Genomic DNA, 22,182 nt, shown 5'->3' with positions numbered 1-22,182 from the left:
GAACTCTCAGGGAACATTATAGTGTTGTTAGGATAAAATGTTTAGTTAAGAATATGCTGTTTTTTGGTTGCTGGGTTTTCTTTAAGATAAGGTAAAACTTATGTACTCACTATCTTCTTAGACGAGTTACTGTTATAATTATATAAGTGCACTCCCTAACAAGACTAAAAGCACAATATTGTTTATTTTAATTCTTATTTCAGAGATAAATGGAAACAGCTTCCCTCTGTTGTTGTTGATATATGAAAGGAAATATGTCAACTTTTTCATGTTTATGTATGTTATTATTTTTTATTATTTATAATGACTGGACTGTACTACTGTTTCAATACTCCCACATCTCCACATATAGCATTGATAGTGAATATCTCACTTCGGGTGCTCCTCATCATTTTACACTCCTAATGCATACTAATGTCAGTAAATACAGCTACTTCGGTAGGGGATCCATCCTTAAGGATCTTAATGATTAACTCCAAAGGCCTTAATTCCCCAAGAAAACGCACCACCACACTATCTGCTATTAAAAGACACAAAGGGGATATAATCCTCCTACAAGAAACTCATTTCTTGAAAGGTAAGGAGCCCAAAACTTTTAGATATAAACATGGCACCTGCTACTATGCGTCACATCCCAAACGCAAAATTCAGGGAGTAGGGATATTAATTAAAAAAGGAATACCTTTTCAAGATAGTAAAATTATAAGAGATAGAGAGGGGAGATACATAGTGGTCATAGGTTTATTATATGGACAACCAATCACCATCTTATCCTTCTACGCCCCACAATCGAAACAACACATATTTATGAAAGAAATTTCCAATCTTATTTTAGAACATCAAAAAGGCACACTCATTATGGGTGGGGATTTAAATATACCGTTACAGCCTGAACTAGATTGCTCAGTTAGACATTCTTCCACACCTTTGTCAGTGATAACCAAAACCAACTCCCTGCTAAAACAGATAGCCGTCAAGGATGTATGGAGAACCCTACACCCGTTCCACAGAGATTATACCTTCTATTCTTACCCACATAAGTTATATACCAGAATAGACTACATTTTCACAGATATTACAGGGATTTGTATGTTTGGGGCAGCGGGTATTTCCCCGGTTTTGTGGTCTGATCACGCACTTGTCCATATCACTCTCAAATGGCCCAGTAAACCTATCACAAACTATATATGGAGGTTGGACGATAGACTGCTTGCTGACCCGGAATTACAACAGACATTGTCAGAGCGCATTGAAGAATATTTTCATTTTAATAACGAAATTGATACATCTCCACAGAATAATTGGGAAACCCATAAATGTGTTATGAGGGGGGAGTTTATAGCCCATAAAGCAAGAATTAACAAGCTTGAAAGAGAAAAAACAACAGAACTTATTAAAAACATAGACAAACTAGACCAACAACATAAATCTAATCCTTCTGACACCATTCTTCTAGATTTATTATCTAAGGAGCGTCACGACCTAGCATCCATATTAAATAGAGAATTTAGACGTCAAAACATCTTCCTTAAACAACAAAATTACATTACCCATAACAAACCAAGTCGCGCCCTAGCTAGATATCTTAGGAAAAAAACAAAATCAACATACATCCTCCAAATAAAAGATAAATGCAATCAAACACACCATTCATCCCATTCAATAGCTAATACATTCCGGAAATATTATATGGACCTATACAATTTACATAACACACAAAATACCCAAGAGCCTAACCTGTCTTGGCGTCGGGAGCAGATAGACCACTTCCTATCCAAGAACAAAGAGACACCTTAGAAAAACCTATACAGGGAGTGCAGAATTATTAGGCAAATTAGTATTTTGACCACATCATCCTCTTTATGCATGTTGTCTTACTCCAAGCTGTATAGGCTCGAAAGCCTACTACCAATTAAGCATATTAGGTGATGTGCATCTCTGTAATGAGAAGGGGTGTGGTCTAATGACATCAACACCCTATATCAGGTGTGCATAATTATTAGGCAACTTCCTTTCCTTTGGCAAAATGGGTCAAAAGAAGGACTTGACAGGCTCAGAAAAGTCAAAAATAGTGAGATATCTTGCAGAGGGATGCAGCACTCTTAAAATTGCAAAGCTTCTGAAGCGTGATCATCGAACAATCAAGCGTTTCATTCAAAATAGTCAACAGGGTCGCAAGAAGCGTGTGGAAAAACCAAGGCGCAAAATAACTGCCCATGAACTGAGAAAAGTCAAGCGTGCAGCTGCCAAGATGCCACTTGCCACCAGTTTGGCCATATTTCAGAGCTGCAACATCACTGGAGTGCCCAAAAGCACAAGGTGTGCAATACTCAGAGACATGGCCAAGGTAAGAAAGGCTGAAAGACGACCACCACTGAACAAGACACACAAGCTGAAACGTCAAGACTGGGCCAAGAAATATCTCAAGACTGATTTTTCTAAGGTTTTATGGACTGATGAAATGAGAGTGAGTCTTGATGGGCCAGATGGATGGGCCCGTGGCTGGATTGGTAAAGGGCAGAGAGCTCCAGTCCGACTCAGACGCCAGCAAGGTGGAGGTGGAGTACTGGTTTGGGCTGGTATCATCAAAGATGAGCTTGTGGGGCCTTTTCGGGTTGAGGATGGAGTCAAGCTCAACTCCCAGTCCTACTGCCAGTTTCTGGAAGACACCTTCCTCAAGCAGTGGTACAGGAAGAAGTCTGCATCCTTCAAGAAAAACATGATTTTCATGCAGGACAATGCTCCATCACACGCGTCCAAAGTACTCCACAGCGTGGCTGGCAAGAAAGGATATAAAAGAAGAAAATCTAATGACATGGCCTCCTTGTTCACCTGATCTGAACCCCATTGAGAACCTGTGGTCCATCATCAAATGTGAGATTTACAAGGAGGGAAAACAGTACACCTCTCTGAACAGTGTCTGGGAGGCTGTGGTTGCTGCTGCACACAATGTTGATGGTGAACAGATCAAAACACTGACAGAATCCATGGATGGCAGGCTTTTGAGTGTCCTTGCAAAGAAAGGTGGCTATATTGGTCACTGATTTGTTTTTGTTTTGTTTTTCAGAAATGTATATTTGTGAATGTTGAGATGTTATATTGGTTTCACTGGTAAAAATAAATAATTGAAATGGGTATATATTTGTTTTTTGTTAAGTTGCCTAATAATTATGCACAGTAATAGTCACCTGCACACACAGATATCCCCCTAAAATAGCTAAAACTAAAAACAAACTAAAAACTACTTCCAAAAATATTCAGCTTTGATATTAATGAGTTTTTTGGGTTCATTGAGAACATGATGGTTGTTCAATAATAAAATTAATCCTCAAAAATACAACTTGCCTAATAATTCTGCACTCCCTGTATAAGCGGAAGAAATAAAGAAGGCTATAAAAAACCTACCGTCAGGAAAATCTCCTGGACCAGACGGCTTTACATACGCATATTATAAAAAATTTCAAGATTTATTAATCCCGCATCTATTAACATACTTCAATACCATAGACGAGACGCATCCATTCCCTAAAACAGCATTAGAAGCCTACATTATAGTGCTTCCCAAACCAGGCAAGTCTTTAGAAAACCCAGCCCATTACAGACCCATATCTCTCCTAAATTCAGATATTAAGATATACGCCAAGACATTAGCAATGAGATTGAATTCCATATTACCAGTCCTTATATCCCCGGACCAAGTCGATTTTTCCCAGGAAGGGAGGCTAAGGACAATACGGTATGCACCTTAAACATTATACCCCTGGTTCTCCTGTCAACAGACGCCGAAAAGGCCTTTGACAGGGTGGCCTGGGACTTTCTCAAAAGCACACTAAGACATATGGGTTTCGGGGACTTAATAATTCAACGTATTTTAGCGTTATACACACAACCCACTGCAAAAGTCCTACTTAACGGTATACTATCAAAACCCTTTACTATCACCAATGGCACTAGGCAAGGCTTTCCTTTATCCTCCATTCTTTTCGCCTGCATTATAGAAACAATAGCAACAAAAATTCGTCAAAACCCTCACATAGAAGGGGTCCAGATAGGAAAACATCAATACACTATATCATTATACACAAATGACATACTGTTTACACTGACAAACCCAGAGAAAGCAATACCATCACTTCTTATGGAATTTCATACTTTCCATGCGCTTTCTAATTTCCTAATAAACCCCTCTAAATCGGAATTGCTAAACATTGCACTAAACACAGAAGCAAGTAACCAAGTTAAAAAAATAGCGCCCTGGGGACTTCCGGGCAGCGGCCATCTTGTTGGTCGCACTGAGCTTCAGCTCCTGAGTTATCCACCGCTTTTACCTAAAACCTAACTGAAATCTTGGTGACAGACCATCTAAATAGGTGGAGAAGCTTAGCTGAAGGCACTCTGACCCAAAAACAAGGGTTTTGGACTGTAGTGTGGCCTGCGCGCCATCAGTACCGGACTTTGTACTTTGAGGCCCTCCCCTTATCACTGAGGTCTCATCTGTCCTCATAACAGCAGTGCCAGTGTTGCACGGCCAATGCCCTAATCTAGTGAGAGAAAGTACCATGCACATTGACACAGAATGGATAATGGAGATATATCACTAACGGCTATTTTTGCCAGATTACTGGAAGCACAACTTAAAAGTATTACTGACCAGCTGGCATGTGACTGGGGTCGCGCCTGCGTGCCTAGGCCTTCGACATGTTATACTAAGTCACCAGACATCGTTCTTCAAACTGGCGAGCAAATAAGTCGGGACACACATGAATCACTAGAAGCGACAGGTGCTGCTCAGCTCCGGATCGCACATGGCACTGTTACAAAAAATGGAGACCGGAATGAGGGCCTTGATAGAAAAGAGATCCCTTCTAAGCCGACAAGAAGAAGCCTCTTATTCCTATCGAATTCACAAAGGATTTCACTACAGAGCGAGAGAGTGAGTGCCGCATTAATTTACTATACCTCCGCTGGAAGCAGTGTGCTGTGTGGATTCGGGTCGTCAGCTGCAGCTGTCAGAGTCTTTGATCCGGAGCGTTTGTCGCAACCCTGGGCAGGAGCGGCGGCTGTATTCACCCAGGCTGACTGGAGGGTTGCACTTCAGTGGAAGGGGTTGCGTTCTGCATATCCTAGCCTCGCTCAGGCTGCGAAAGAAAATTCCTTCAAACAGCCACGGGGGATGACTGAGGATGCCCTGAAGGGGGTGAAATACAGTCTTTTTCCATCCTTAGAGAGCGCCCCACGGCATGTGAGACAAGGTGTGGGCTAAGATGATGTATAATGTCCCACGCTGCTCTCTCTGGTTTTGATGCAGGACACCTGGACAGACTGGTATTTTTGTACACACGCAGAACTTACTTTAAGGATCAACAGGCATGTTTAATCCCTGCCTATATTATATTTGGGGTCACTTCACTAAGCCCTTTGATGGTTGCTCCTATTGTGCAGTATTCCTTATTGCTTTTTATTTTATTTCTCTCTGTATCGCTTGCAATAGGTAAGATACGCATAAGTACTACTAACCCTGTCTTGATGTATGTTCTTTCTCCCCCTTGGCTTAATACAGGGTAACATAATGAACATTAACTGACAGTACAATGCAATGCCAGATTAACTTATAATGCAGGTATCATAATATATCCGTTAAAGGCTATGGCTATGCTTTCTACTTTCACCCGTGTGTACATGTGTTTATGGATACGCTGCATCTGCATGCGTCACTGTTAGACAATAATTAATATGGTAGCTTCTATTGCTCAGACTTTAATGTAAAGATTCTGCTCTACTTTATTGTGCTCACAAAAAAAGCAAAACAAAAAATAGCGCCCTTTAAATGGTGTCCTCTATTCTTTAAATACCTGGGTATTAATAGCACCCCTTCCATAGATTTGTTGTTTAAATATAACTATATCCCTCTAAAGAAGAACATAATAAATGACTTATCTAGTTTGAAAAGTAAAAAAATATCCTGGCTTTGCCGAATCAATGTGATAAAAATGAAGGTATTCCCACGTATCCTTTATTTATTGCAAACCTTACCTATACCTATCTCGGAACAATACCTGGAATCTTTACAAAAAAGTTTTAGTGACTTTACGTGGAATAAAAAGCACCCTAGAATGCATAAAAACATAAGGATGACGCCTAAATCACAAGGGGGCCTAGGGTTACCGAATGTTAAATCTTATAGACAGGCAATCTTTCTACAGCGCATCCTAGATTGGTAAATCCGGGATAGTTGTAAAAAATGGGTCACTATAGAACTAGATATGCTGCACATAAAGCACATTAGCACTCTGTGCTGGTCATTTAAGCAGCGAAACGTTGCTTCAATTACGTCTAACCCATTACTATTGGAAACGTTGAAGGTATGGGAAAGGTCTTAAGTACAATTTCCTTTCCTCTCGTCCAGACCCTCACCAATCACCTCATTAATAGAACATGGAGAGCTATACCTTGGTCCCCTAGTGGGTCCAGACCTTATTACAATGAACATTAACAACATACCCATGCACCTCCTTTCTGAAAACAAATGAATTAAACGACAGGGGACTCTTATCAATCATGAACTAACATGCTTTACACAATGGTTTAAGTATCATAAGGTCCACAACTTTTTGAGTAAACACCCACAGGCCAGAAACATGATTAGACCACTCACCAATTTTGAACATCTATTCTTAAGATTCCCCACACCAAGACACACTATCTCCATCATATATAAAATATTATCCCAAAATCAACCAGGCTATACACATCCCTACATAGAAAGCTGGGAACATGATTTAGGACTTATCATACTACCACAAATTTTTCAAACCACATTAAAAACCTCAACCTCCTCCTCAATAGTAGAACTAAACATGAAAATTTTACATAGATGGTATTATACCCCTTGCAGAATCCATCGAATATACCCTAAAGCTAATAACACTTGCTGGCGTTGTGGGCATGTAGGAAGCGGAATGGCCCACATATGGTGGTGGTGTTCAGCTATCCAAGACTTTTGGAGAGTGGTGATAAAAGAGATTGAGAAAATCCTAGAGATACAGATCCCACTAGACGCCTTAATCTGGCTCCTGAACAAACACCCCAAGATTAAATTCAAACCCTACCTTAAAATATTTTTTATTATGACTAATAGCAATAAATTTTTAATAGCTAAAAATTGGAAGAGCAGGGAGGTCCCACACTTGACGTTGCGAACCAGAAAGGTTTCTGATTTCCTAGAATTGGAAGAGCTACATTATTTAAAACAAGATAAAATGGAGATGTATGCAGATATGACTACAAAATGGGAAAGCTATATCACACCTAAAAAGGAGTTACCTGACACTAATTATGAGGAGACTAATTAATTGTCTGCAATTGAAATAATGTGAAAGTTTCTTGTTATCTTTATTGGTTAGTACTAACCGGAAGTTAAGTTTTAGAGAGATGGAAACATTTGTGGGAACAGAGATTTCCAGTCACATATTATTGTTATTATAAGTTTTATTCAGAAGTCACACCTAAGAGAAACAAACGGATAACGGGTTCCAGTGTAACTGTGACTACTACATTTTTCTGTTTAGAAATGGTTTAAGAAAACAGAATTAGCTTTTGAATGTAATCTGACAGAGCTGCGCCTCCGATCTTTGTAAATTTCTTTTGATATAAATAAAGCTGATTAAAAAAAAAAACTTACGAGAGGAGCACTATCATTTGTGCGCGAGTGATATCATGTTTTCAAGGCAGTTTGCGAGCAAGTTAAATTCCGCTTGTAGTAAAAGCTGAAAGTAATTTCAAACACATGGGGGCCTATTTATGAAAGGCCTGTCGGACATGATCCGACATTGCGGATCATGTCCGACAGACCTCGATGAATGCGGAGAGCAATACGCTCTCCGCATTCAGCATTGTACCAGCAGCTCTTGTGAACTGCTGGTGCAACGTCGCCCCCTGCAGATTCGTGGCCAATAGGCCACTAGCAGGGGGGTGTCAATCAACCAGATCGTATTCGATCGGTTTGAATTTCGGCAATGTCTATCTGCTCCTTAGAGCCGGCCTACAGGTTATGGAGCAGCGGTCTTTAGACCGCTGCTCCATAACTTGTGTTTCTGGGGAGTCTGAAGGCTCGCCAGAAACACGGGCCCTCAAGTTCCATACGGAGCTTGATAGATAGGCCCCATGAGCTCAATCACAATTTACAGTAGAATGATTACAGTAACTTCAAAACCCTGGTTAACGGTTATTTGAGACAAAAAGTGTCACCGACACCAAACACAGCAAAAATACAATACACAATACAGTTACACTCATAATAACACTATCTAATAGAATTTCTTTTTTAAAAAAGGATAGAAAGTTATAAGGGCTCAAAGATATGAGGTCTCAGGTGTTAGGAAAAAAAAGGCCCTTTGCATTCAAGTGAAGGTAAACTTTGATGAATGAAAGACCGGTTTTTAAAAATACTATTAAAAACAGGGGCACTTTCATTCATCAAAGTTTAGAAAGCAGCCGTTTTGTTTAAAAACTTACCTTTCTTCTTTTCACAGCCGGAGCAGCTTCCCCCGCCCGGAGATTCTCTCTTCACACGTCAGCAATGACTAATCCAGCTTCCTCCAATCACGACATGGCCTCAAGCAATGATTCCCCTGAGGGGAAAGCAGTGATTGGAGGAAGCCAGATTAGTCATTGTTTACGTATGAAGAGAGGATCTCCTGTTGGGGGAAGCTGCTCCAGCTGTGAAAAGAAGAAAAGTACGTTTTTAAACAAAACAGCTGCTTTCTAAACTTTGTTGAATGAAAGTGCCCCTGTTTTTAATAGTATTTTTAAAACCGGGCCTTCATTTATCAAAGTTTACCTTCACTTTAAAGTTGATAAAAACATGAAAAATCATATTTATGCAATATTCATATTTAATAAAGTGGTATACAGTGTATTTACTGTGTATTTACTATAAATATTACACATTCTAATGTGGCAGGTACTGGTCACTCCTTGCATATGACCATAATCTCTTGTATTCTGCAAATGTCTGGGCTATGAGGTAGGGTGGCAAGTTAGAAACCCTTTCTTACAAAAAAGAACATCCAAGCCCATCTAAATTATGCCAAAAGATTCATTCAGTCTGGGAAAATGAGCTGTCTGACGAGATAAAGGTTGAACTTTTTTGTCTAAATTGTATAGAAATATGTTTGGCGCAAAGGCGATAAAGCTCATCACCCAAGGAACACCATACTGACTTTGAAGTAACATTGTGCTTTGGGGTTGCTTTTCATTAGCTGAGTCAGGTTCTCTTCTCAAGATAGATGGGATAATAAATAGTTCTGAATATCAAGATATTTTGTCACAACACCTGCTGCCCTCTGTCAGAAAGATGAAGAGGAATTTCACATTCCAACATGACAATGACCCAAAACATAAATCCATTCACAAGGAAAATCAAAGTCTTCTTAAAGGGACATGAAACCCAATTTTTTTCTTTCATGATTCAGATAGAGAATAACATTTTAAAAAACTTTCTAATTTACTTCTATTATCTAATTTGTTTCATTATCTTGGTATCATTTGTTGAAGGAGCAGCAATGCACTAATGGTTTCTAACTGAACACATTGGTGAGCCAATCACAATCAATATATATATATATATGCAGCCGCTAATCAACAGCTAGAACCTAGGCTCTCTGCTGCTACTGAGCTTGCCTAGATATACCTTTCAGCAAACAATATCAAGAGAAGGAAATCAAATTAAATGATAGAAGTAAATTGGAAAGTTGTTTAAAATTTCATTCTCTATCTGAATTATGAATGAAAAATGTTGGGTTTCATGTCCCTTTAAGTGACTTTCCAATGCTATTATCAAATTTGCTTTGTTCTCTCTGTATCTTTTATCAAACACCTTATCTAGGTAGACTAGGTAGACTCAGGATTGTGTAGTTACAAGCACTGCTGCGTACGACATGTACAAAGTCTTGAGCTATTGCTAAGAGAATATTTCATTTTAGCTTTGACTTCCCTTTAATTAGCCAGACTGAATACTGTTTGCATCAAGTAGGAAATTTCTAGGACAACACAATGGGGTAGATTTATCATATTGCGAGCGGATATGATACAATGTAGTGGATTATGTCCTCTACAAATCGATAAATGCCGACAGCATACGCTGTTGGCATTTATCATTGCACCAGCAGTTCTTGTGAACTGCTGATGCAATGCCGCCCCCTGCAGATTCGCAGCCAATCGGCCGCTAGCAGAGAGTGTCATTCATTGCAATCATATTCAGGTTGAGTTCTGTCCGTGGCCTCCGAGCAGGCGGACAAGTTATGGAGCTGCGTTCTTTAGACCGCGGCTTCATAACTTCTGTTTCCGGCGAACCTGAAGACTCGTGCGGAAACAGGGGCATCAAGTTCCGTTCGGAGCTTGATAATTCGGCCCCAATGTCAAGAGAATTGCATTAGAAACATTTATATGTTAGGGAGGAAATTACATACTGTAATCCTGAGAGCAGAAAAGAGACAGAACTGACACGGAAGTGACATTAGGATGGCTGAACCCTGAATTCCAGATATTTTATTACAAAGATAACAAACAATCAGTATAGTATTGAGATTTCCTTCATGTTACATTTTAGTTGCTGGTTATTTGGACTAACCTATAATTGTAACAACTACAGTAAAGAATAAAGAATAACAATATTAATAATAATATTAATAATAATAATTATTATTATTATTATTATTATTATAAATGGTAACAGTGTCTCTTTTTTATTAAAGGAACAGGAAGAAACCTACAATATTGAGCTGTTTTTGGTGGCTGACAAGAAAGAGGTAAAAACATTTTTTAACACCCCAGAAGGTGGTTATGGATCATATATATAAGTTAATATTGAGTTAAAGGGACAGTAAAGTATAAATGAAAGATTATTCAGTTAGAGCATGCAATTTTAAACAACTTTTTCATTTACTTCTGACACTCCTAAAACTAGGTAGGCTCATGAGAGCTCAGGAGTGTGCACGTGTCTTTAGTACTATATTGCCATAAGAGCTCAGTAGTGTGCACGTGTCTTTAGTACTATATTTCCATAAGAGCTCAGTAGTGTGCACGTGTCTTTAGTACTATATTGCCATAAGAGCTCAGGAGTGTGCACGTGTCTTTAGTACTATATTGCCATAAGAGCTCAGTAGTGTGCACGTGTCTTTAGTACTATATTGCCATAAGAGCTCAGGAGTGTGCACGTGTCTTTAGTACTATATTGCCATAAGAGCTCAGGAGTGTGCACGTGTCTTTAGTACTATATTGCCATAAGAGCTCAGGAGTGTGCACGTGTCTTTAGGACTATATTGCCATAAGAGCTCAGTAGTGTGCACGTGTCATTAGTACTATATTGCCATAAGAGCTCAGGAGTGTGCATGTGTCTTTAGTACTATATTGCCATAAGATCTCAGGAGTGTGCACGTGCCTTAGGTCTATATTGCCATAAGAGCTCAGGAGTGTGCACGTGCCTTAGGTCTATATTGCCATAAGAGCTCAGGAGTGTGCACGTGCCTTAGGTCTATATTGCCATAAGAGCTCAGGAGTGTGCACGTGTCTTTAGTACTATATTGCCATAAGAGCTCAGGAGTGTGCACGTGTCTTTAGTACTATATTGTAGCAGTGTTTTGCAACATTGTATAACAAAACTACAAATAATATTGCAAAACAAAGCTGCCATAGAACACTAAAGACACATGCACACTCCTGAGCTCATATGAGACCAATTAATTAATTAATTAATTAAAAGATACCAAAAGAACAAAGTACATTTGATTACGAGAGGTAAATTGGAAAGCTGTTTAAAATGACATTATTTTGACTTTACTGTCCCTTTAATAACAGATAACATAATATATATACAGTCATGGCGAAAAATATTGGCACCCCTGCATTTCTGTCAGATAATGCCGCACTTTGCCCAGAAAATTGCAATTACAGATGTTTAGGCATTCTCGTGTTTATTTCTCTTGTTTGTATTGGTATGACACAAAAAAGTGGAGAGAAAAAAAGCCAAATCTGACACATTCTATGCAAAAATGGACTACACAAAACTATTGGCACCCTCAATTTAATATTTGGTAGCGCACCCCTTGGAAAAAAATAACTGAAATCAGTTGCTTCTTGTAACCATCAATGAGTTTCTTACACCTCTCTACTGGAATTTTGGACCACTCTACTTTCGCCAACTGCTCCAGATCTCTCAGATTGGGAGGGTTGCTGTTTTGAGATCTCCCACAGGTGCTCTATGGGATTGAGATCTGGGGTGAGATTACATATACGGCGTAGGTTTCAGCGCAACTGCTGAATCTCATGCCGCCTGTAAGTTCATCTCACACATCGGGTCAATCATATATACGGTGCCGGCAGATCATATACTGCCGTAAGTCGGATAAACCGGCGACATTCAGAAATGTGCGTAAATAGACATTTCTGGAGTCGCCAGTGACTTACGTCATTTTATGAACTGCCAATGCATAAGAGAAAAAAAATTTTTAATCGCCCAAAAATGTACCTGACACGTCAAAACCCCTATATCTGCCATCCCCCCACATTGTAACTAATAATAAAATGTATTAACCTCTAAACCGCCATCCTCCACAACTCAATCTACCTATTTAAACTATTAACCCCTAATCCGCCAACCAACACATAGCAAAGTACCTCATAAATGTATTAAACCTTAATCCGCCATCCCTCCACATCGCAAACTACCTAATAAATGTATTAACCCCTAATCCGCCATCCCCCCACAATGCAAACTACCTATTAAAACTATTAACCCCTAATCAGCTAACCCCCCACAAGGCAATCTACCTAATTAAACTATTAACCCCTAAACTGCCATCCCCCCACGATACATAGTATTAATCTAATCGCTAAGCGCCCTAACCTAACACCCCCTAAGTTAACCCCAATTACATAAAATAAAAAAAGACTATCTCTCTAAAAAATGAATACAAAATTACCTAAATAAAAAATCCTAAAATTACATTAAAAACAAACTAACCTAAGATTAAATTAAAATAAAAAAATCTAAAATTACAGAAAAAAATAACAAAATTATCCAAAATAAAAAAATGTAAACCTAATCTTTTACCCCTATAAAAACAAAAAAGCCACCCCAAAATAAAATCACCCCCTAACCTAACACTAAACTACCAAAAGCCCTAAAAAGGGCCTTTTGTAGGGCATTGCCCTAAGCTTAACAGCTCTTTTACATAAAAAAAATACAAATTAACTCCTAACAGTAAAACTCCCCACCCAACCCCCCAAAATAAAAAAGACCTAACTAAATCTAATCTACCCATTGCCCCTAAAGGTTAATTTGTATGGGCATTGCCCTTAAAAGGGCAATCAGCTATTTTGCTGCCCATTAAAAAATAAAAAAGCAATAATCAAATAAAAAGCCCACCCCCAAAAAAACTAAAAAAAACTAACACTAACCCCAAAAAATGTACTCACCATTCCTGAAGTCTGGACATCCATCTTCTTCTAAGCGGAGAAAAGTCTTCATCCAGGCGGATCCATCTTCATCCATTGCAGGACCATCTTCTTTCTTCTTGCCGGAGGTGCGGAGCGATCTTCCAAAGCGCGAATCTGGAGCTGCGGTCCTCCTCGGCGGCTGCGGTCATCAGCGATGTGGAGGTCCTCTTCTTGCGATCGTCCGCCGCACACTGAAGATTAAATGTAAGGTACCCCTTTTATATTGGGGCACCTTGCACTCCTATTGGCTGAAAATGTCAAATCAGCCAATAGGATGAGAGCTACTTAAATCAGCCCTGTCACCTTGCCATATACCATATTCCTTTAAATCACTGTTAAAAAATGTTTTTCAATAAAAACATAGGGCTAGATTACAAGTGAAGCTCAAAAATGTTAGCACTGTTGAACGCTTACACCGTTCAAGGTAAATCAATAGCGCTTCTATGTTTGCTCTGGTATGACAAGTTGAAAGTAGGCTAACATCTCTCTTTCCCCATAGACTTCTATGGGACTAACTAAAAAAGCTTTTACTTTCCTCACTCGAGTACTAACCTGAAGGTGCGCTAGGCCAACTGCGCTAAAGCTGAAGGTGCGTTAAGAATAATTCAAATATCTATGTTCTTCACTAAATATTCTTTAGAATTTTATACACAGTGAGGGAAAAAATTATTTGATCCCCTGCTGATTTTGTATGTTTGCCCACTGACAAAGAAATGATCAGTGTATAATTTTAATGGTATTTGAACAGTGAGAGACAGAATAACAACAACAAAAATCCAGAAAAACCCTTTTCCCCTCCTCCCCCCAAGCGATTACTGTTTATCTGTAGTGTAGGGTCACACCTTACCTCCAAACAATCATTTTCCATAGTGTAGGGCCCCATCCCTCTCTGTGCTATATTCTGTCTAATATTTTTCTGTAGTGTAGGGAACCCTGCCCCTCCTTCCCCTCTTCTGTGCTGGACTGACCACTCGTCTCCCTCCTTCCCTCCCAAAAGATGATCTGTCCTCATATGGTAAGGGAACATGAACAGTGTTCATGTTGAAGGCAGATGCCCCCCTGGTTGCGGCTACTGCTGACAGGAAACACAGAGCCTCTGTGCTGGACGTAGCTACACTGGGCAAAGTACTGTGTGATGCTGTACCTACGCCCATATGGCGCAAGGAGTTACAATTTAAAATAGCATTTTCTTATAAGTAAAAAACATAGGTATTTCAAGTATTTGTAAAAAAAAATAAAACATAAAAACATTACCGCCTAGATTTAGAGTTCTGTGTTAGCCGTCAAAACCAGCGTTAGGGGGTCCTAACGTTGGTTTTGGCCGCCCGCTGGTATTTAGAGTCAGTCAGGAAAAGGTCTAACGCTCACTTTCCAGCCGCGACTTTTCAATACCGCAGATCCCCTTACGTCAATTGCGTATCCTATCTTTTCAATGGGATCTTTTTAACGCCAGTAAAAAAAGAGTCTTGGCTGAAGTGAGCATTAGAAATCTAACGACAAGACTCCAGCCGCAGAAAAAAGCCAGGAGTTAAGAGCTTTCTGGGCTAATGCCGGTTCATAATGCTCTTAACTACTGTGCTCTAAAGTACACTAACACCCATAAACTACCTATGTAGCCCTAAACCGAGGTCCCCCCACATCGCCGCCACTCTATTAAATTTCTTTAACCCCTAATCTGCCGACCGGACACCGCCGCAACCTACATTATCCCTATGTACCCCTAATCTGCTGCCCCTAACATCGCCGACCCCTACATAATAGTTATTACCCCCTAATCTGCCCCCCCAACGTCACCGCTACCTACCTACAATTATTAACCCCTAATCTGCCGACCGGACCTCGCCGCTACTCTAATAAATGTATTAACCCCTAAACCGCCTCACTCCCGCCTCAAAAACCCTATAATAAATAATATTAACCCCTAATCTGCCCTCCCTAACATGGCCGACGCCTAACTTCAAGTATTAACCCCTAATCTGCCGACCGGACCTCACCGCTACTCTAATAAATGTATTAACCCCTAAAGCTAAGTCTAACCCTAACCCTAACACCCCCCTAAGTTAAATATAATTTTATTCTAACGAAATAAAATAATTCTTATTAAATAAATTATTCCTATTTAAAGCTAAATACTTACCTGTAAAATAAACCCTAATATAGCTACAATATAAATAATACTTATATTGTAGCTATTTTAGGATTAATATTTATTTTACAGGCAACTTTGTATTTATTTTAACTAGGTACAATAGCTATTAAATAGTTAATAACTATTTAATAGCTACCTAGTTAAAATAATTACAAAATTACCTGTAAAATAAATCCTAACCTAAGTTACAATTAAACCTAACACTACACTATCAATAAATTAATTAAATAAACTATCTACAATTATCTACAATTAAATCAACTAAACTAAATTACAAAAAAAACAAACACTAAATTACAAAAACAAACAAACACTAAATTACAAAAAATAAAAAAAGATTACAAGAATTTTAAACTAATTACACCTACTCTTTGCCCCCTAAAAAAATAACAAAGCCCCCCAAAATAAAAAAATGCCCTACCCTATTCTAAAATAAAAATGTAACAGCTCTTTTACCTTACCAGCCTTTAAAAGGGCCTTTTGCGGGGCATGCCCCAAAGAAAACAGCTCTTTTGCATTTAAATAAACATACAATACCCCCCCAACATTACAACCCACCACTCACATACCCCTAATCTAACCCAAAACCCCTTAAAAAACCTAACACTAAGCCCCTGAAGATCTTCCTACCTTGTCTTCACCACGCCGGGTATCACCGATCCGTCCAGAAGAGGGTCCGAAGTCTTCATCCTATCCGGCAAGAAGAGGAGATCCGGACCGGCAAACATCTTCATCCAAGCGGCATCTTCTATCTTCTTCCATCCGGCGCGGAGCGGGACCATCTTGAAGCAACCGACGTGGATCCATCCTCTTCCAACGACGTCCTAAGTCTGAATGAAGGTTCCTTTAAATGACGTCATCCAAGATGGCGTCCCTCGAATTCCGATTGGCTGATAGGATTCTATCAGCCAATCGGAATTAAGGTAGGAAAAATCTGATTGGCTGATTGAATCAGCCAATCAGATTCAAGTTCAATTGGATTGGCTGATCCAATCATCCAATCAGATTGAGCTCGCATTCTATTGGCTTTTACCTTACCAGCAAAAGGCTGGTAAGGTAAAAGAGCTGTTACATTTTTATTTTAGAATAGGGTAGGGCATTTTTTTATTTTGGGGGGCTTTGTTATTCTTTTAGGGGGCTTAGAGTAGGTGTAATTAGTTTAAAATTATTGTAATCTTTTTTTATTTTTTGTAATTTAGTTTGTTTTTTTTTGTAATTTAGTTTAGCTGATTTAATTGTAGATAATTGTAGGTAGTTTATTTAATTAATTTATTGATAGTGTAGTGTTAGGTTTAATTGTAACTTAGGTTAGGATTTATTTTACAGGTAATTTTGTAATTATTTTAACTAGGTAGCTATTAAATAGTTATTAACTATTTAATAGCTATTGTACCTAGTTAAAATAAATACAAAGTTGCCTGTAAAATAAATATTAATCCTAAAATAGCTACAATATAATTATTATTTATATTGTAGCTATATTAGGGTTTATTTTACAGGTAAGTATTTAGCTTTAAATAGAAATAATGTATTTAATAAGAATTATTTTATTTCGTTAGAATAAAATTATATTTAATTTAGGGGGTGTTAGTGTTAGACTTAGCTTTAGGGGTTAATACATTTATTAGAGTAGCGGTGAGGTCCGGTCGGCAGATTAGGGGTTAATACTTGAAGTTAGGTGTCGGCGATGTTAGGGAGGGCAGATTAGGGGTTAATACTATTTATTATAGGGTTTGCGAGGCGGGAGTGAGGCGGATTAGGGGTTAATACATTTATTATAGTAGCGGTGAGGTCCGTTCGGCAGATTAGGGGTTAATAATTGTAGGTAGGTGGCGGCGACGTTGGGGGCGGCAGATTAGGGGTTAATAAATATAATATAGGGGTCGTGGTGTTAGGGGCAGCAGATTAGGGGTACATAGGGATAACGTAGGTTGCGGAGGTGTACGGAGCAGCAGATTAGGGGTTAAAAATAATATGCAGGGGTCAGCGATAGCGGGGGCAGCAGATTAGGGGTTAATAAGTGTAAGGTTAGGGGTGTTTAGACTCGGAGTTCATGTTAGGGTGTTAGGTGCAGACTTAGGAAGTGTTTCTCCATAGGAAACAATGGGTCTGCGTTAGGAGCTGAACGCTGCTTTTTTGCAGGTGTTAGGTTTTTTTTCAGCCCAAACTGCCCCATTGTTTCCTAGGGGGGAATCGTGCATGAGCATGTTTTTGAAGCTGGCCGCGTCCATAAGCACCGCTGGTATTGAGAGTTGAAGTGGCGGTAAATTATGCTCTACGCTCCCTTTTTGGAGCCTAACGCAGCCCTTCAGAGAACTCTCAATACCAGCGTTGTTTAAAAGGAGCGGGGGGGGGAAAAGCACGCGTAGCTAACGCACCCCTTTGGCCGCAGAACTCTAAATCTAGGCGTACATTTGTTAATTTGTTGAAAATTACATTTTATATTTCAAGGTATTTAACTGTGGAGGTCTCAAACGTTTATATACAGTATAAATGTGTGTATAAGTGTGTATGTGTGCAAATACATATATACACAAATATACATACACACATTCAAATATATATATATATATATATATTATAGACATATATACACACTTCACTTTAGGTCTCCAGGTGAGCGATTCATTTTAGCGGTACTATGGGGTGAAGGTGCCATGTGAGCCATAAAACATTTCCTTTCTTTCTCCATAGTTCCAGCGTCATGGAGAGAACCTGGAGAAAACCAGACACCACCTAATAGCTGTGGCGCATCATCTTAATCAGGTAATTGGCAAACGGAGCCAAACGTAAGTTCTTCCCAACATAAAGCGCACATATGTAGTTATACGTCTGTAAAATGTTCTCAGTTACATCTCATAAAGAATATTTCAAATAGTATTTGTGTTATTCATATTCTTTATTTGCATAGTGCCAGCAATTACTACAGTGGTGGCAAATGATGTAGCGCTGTAAACCAATTTTGTTACTATAGGGCTTGCCCCACTCAGCCACTGAGCGATAGATTCCTGGCTATCAGCTATGCATTAACTTTCACTTCCTGTTTCACTTGATTTGTTAATAGCTTTTTTCATGCTAAAATATTTTTCATTACCAGCTGCTACTTTATACATGAGTGCTGTGTCCCCTTAAGGGCAGGTATGGGCTTAAAGGGAAAGTGCACTGTAAATTTTTCTCCGCTTTATCATGTCCCCAACGATCCATTTTACTAGCTTATGTGTATTAAATTGTTCACTAGTTTCTAGTTTACCTTTATTTTGTCATTTGAAATAGCTGTGTTTCCTGCCGAAACAGCCACCTATACAAAAAATGTCAATACTGCAGTTCTAGCTATAGAAAAGTAAACAAGGGACAGCAGCAGAAACTGACCTCCCAGATGAGGGCAGGGGGAGTCCAGCCCTTTTTAAAAGGTGTTTCTGCATCAGGTTAAATACAAAAAACGGTTTTCTGCTGCTTACACTGTGCATTTACCTGCTCTTGATTTGCAAAACACTGAAAATGATGACAGCGATACATGGTTTTAAAATATTTTTTTTCTTAAGCAGCCCTTTTGCAATATATTGTTTAAATTCTAATATGTTATGTTTATATAAAAAAATACTTTTAAAGGGACATGAAACCCAAATGTTTTCTATCATTATTTAGAAAGAGGATACAATTTTAAACAACTTTCCAATTTACTTCTATTAACTAATTTGCTTCATCACCTTGCTATCCTTTGTTGAAAATCATATCTAAAGTTGCTGCTGATTGGTGGCTGCACATAAATGTCTTGTGTGATTAGCTAACCATGTGCATTTTTATTTCTTCAACAAAGAATATCTGAAGAATGAAGCAAATTAAATAATAGAAGTAAATTGGAATGTTGTTTAAACTGACAAAGTGGTCGGACGCACACTGTTGGAGCTCCTGATTTATAACCTTGTAAAGTGGCATTATTTGTACAAAGGAGACCTCCTTTTTTACGTTATTTTGGGCATTAACCTAGTCTATACTGACTCTTACACAGTGGGGGAACTCGAATTGAGCATTACTAACGAACAGCTCCTAGAGCCTGTATTGAGTGGTTCACTGCAGGGGCGCGAGTCGCCTTCTTGGATCAGGATGGAGTACCTAAACAGATGGGAGACCGAGACGATGCAACTTATTCAAGACCATTACCTGGAGCTAAAGAAAGACTTGAACGCTATATTGGACAAGCTGACAGTACTCTCATCCCATCAACCACAGGCTATGGAGGCATACAAGTCTGCAGTTCTCCCTAAGGGATTAAATGCCCTACATCTCCTGAGTGTCTGCTCGTAACATAACTAAGAAATAACTTTACAACTTAACAGTTGAACTTTAATAACTTTGTCAATAAAACTCGACACATTAGGTGGGTGAAAGACCCGTGGGTCGTATTTATTAATACCAGCAATGGGAACTGGCAACGACAGGTAATAAAACACGGGTAGCGGCAATCGGGGCCTACATAACTAACTATATATAACCCCTTCTAGAAAAATGGCCAAGCGAACCAAGCAAGTTACGGAGGTCACTGTGGGATCCAGGAAGACTCTCTGCTGCCAGGATAGAGTAGGCATCAGATAGAGGTGCAGAACGACCGGACGCCTCACACCAATAATTCACAAACGGGTTATTAGTTATACTGTGGGTAAAATTACTCCCTTCAACTATACTCTAATTGTCTCCAATGAAGACATCATTCTCAAAAATCTCTTTGACTGTCTCTATATGGAGATCCACAGATCCGAGCCAATTCTTTTAATGCAGTTATGTAATAGGCGTCCTGTAGCCCTGACTCCAACTAATGCTATGTAAATTTTACTGCACCTTCGCTTTCTGCTACTTATACTTACCTCTCATAAGTTATAAGTAGAGTTGTGGTTACCCCACATAACATCTGGATTATGCAGCTGCCTTTTTCAGCAACTTAGACTCCTTTTATAATTGTCTCCTTCATATAATGGGTTCCCCTGAGATACTCCTATTACCTGTATTACTCTCTATACATGGATATGTAACCCTTAAGCTGGCTAAGTAAACTATCTACTAATGTATAAGCCTATTTCCTTTAATTAATAGTTGAGAACCATATTACTTTTACCTCCACACAAGGCTCACTTTTTGTTCACGCATGCTCTAAATGTTTTTACTAAGATTTTGGATACAGGGTACTAAGCTAATGTCTTGCATGGCAAATTAGACTGAAGTTTTTACCTTATATAGTTCTGTTAAATCATAGAGAACAAAGATACAGGGAAATGATGTTCATGTTAACTCTGCAATATATATTGATATCACTACTAATTGAACTTGACCTAAAATGAAAACGTTAGTCTGTTGTATAATGCTCTTAGGAGTATATAACATTGTTAGCCTACTCTGTTTAGTCTTTGTTTGTGGGCCAACTATCACCTGGGATAGTGTATTGCTTTGTGTTACATATACATTTTCCTGGGTACTTTATATTCTAGGCTTGACAAAAACTAGCATTTCAGTTATCATTATGAAAGAACATAGACTGTATGCTATAATCTATAATAACCCATTTATGAGGAGCCTATTTCTATGAGTTGTATATATTTTGTTAATTAGAGTACTACAATTATCGAGCAGGATCATATGTAATTCCTATGTGAGAGCCCTATATTTTCAATTACCCTCCAGAAATTGTCATAACTTTTAGAATTGAGAGCCCAAGAGCAGTGTTAGCCAGAGAGAGGAGGTGTAAGATAACCTACTATTCCTTTACTTTACGTTATCATTTGCTAAGTTCTTTACTCTGTAGTAAAGACTAATCTTCTATTAAGCAGACATGCTTCCTGCGTCCCCCTCAGCCGGCAAGGGTGGTGGGGATATTAAGTAACAACCCATAACAACATCGCTTAACTCAGTTGTTTGACATTTTATGATGACTCACATTGAGATACTGCTAGCTGTATTGATGGGGTCTAGTCAGACCCACCACATGATCACGCAGACATGTATACTAAGGTAGACATGCATTCTCTTCACAGTGGTATTCATAATGTTTTATAGAATTCACCATTCATATATAGGTGTATATATATATATTTATATACTTAGGACTTCTAGATACGGATATATCTTTCTGAATCATATTACTAGTGAATAGGAGTATACAGTAGGCTCAGCCCACATATTCTATATTCTATATACAGTTATGAATCTCTCGTACTTGTACTTACAGACATTTATTATGCTCTAAATAATTGGTATATCCTGCCCTTTAGAACTTAACCATATGTAGTACTTTGATAACTGGTTTATTGTTTTGGTTCCTTATATTTAAGATAGTTATGTGCTGTGGTTGGGGAAATGCTACACCTCCAAACTTAGTATCTCACAAAGCCCCTTTCATACTCAAGTTAGTCTCTATTAAACACGTGACCTGTAATTTGCATCCTGTCTGGCCATATATCTCATAAAATACTAGAACAACCTTGATTTTGCATTTGAAAATACAAAGTTCATGGGAGATAGCATTTCTATAGCGGTGTTGTTTACCC

At 38.8% G+C, this 22,182-nt stretch overlaps 1 protein-coding gene across 1 annotated transcript in view; it reads left to right on the top strand.

Moving 5' to 3' along the window:
• Positions 1–22,182, top strand: part of ADAM33 (ADAM metallopeptidase domain 33) — a 165,634-nt gene that overhangs the window by 101,204 nt on the left and 42,248 nt on the right. Inside the window, exons 7-8 of the mRNA XM_053704325.1 lie at positions 10,755–10,808; positions 18,341–18,412. Of these exons, the coding sequence (XP_053560300.1) occupies positions 10,755–10,808; positions 18,341–18,412 (126 nt within the window). The remainder of the gene's footprint in view (positions 1–10,754; positions 10,809–18,340; positions 18,413–22,182) is intronic.

Source organism: Bombina bombina, chromosome 2 (genome assembly GCF_027579735.1).
Source record: "Bombina bombina isolate aBomBom1 chromosome 2, aBomBom1.pri, whole genome shotgun sequence".
Classification (NCBI taxonomy): domain Eukaryota; kingdom Metazoa; phylum Chordata; class Amphibia; order Anura; family Bombinatoridae; genus Bombina; species Bombina bombina.
The sequence above is the reverse complement of the archived record's forward strand: the minus strand, read 5'-3'. Positions and strand labels throughout refer to the sequence as shown.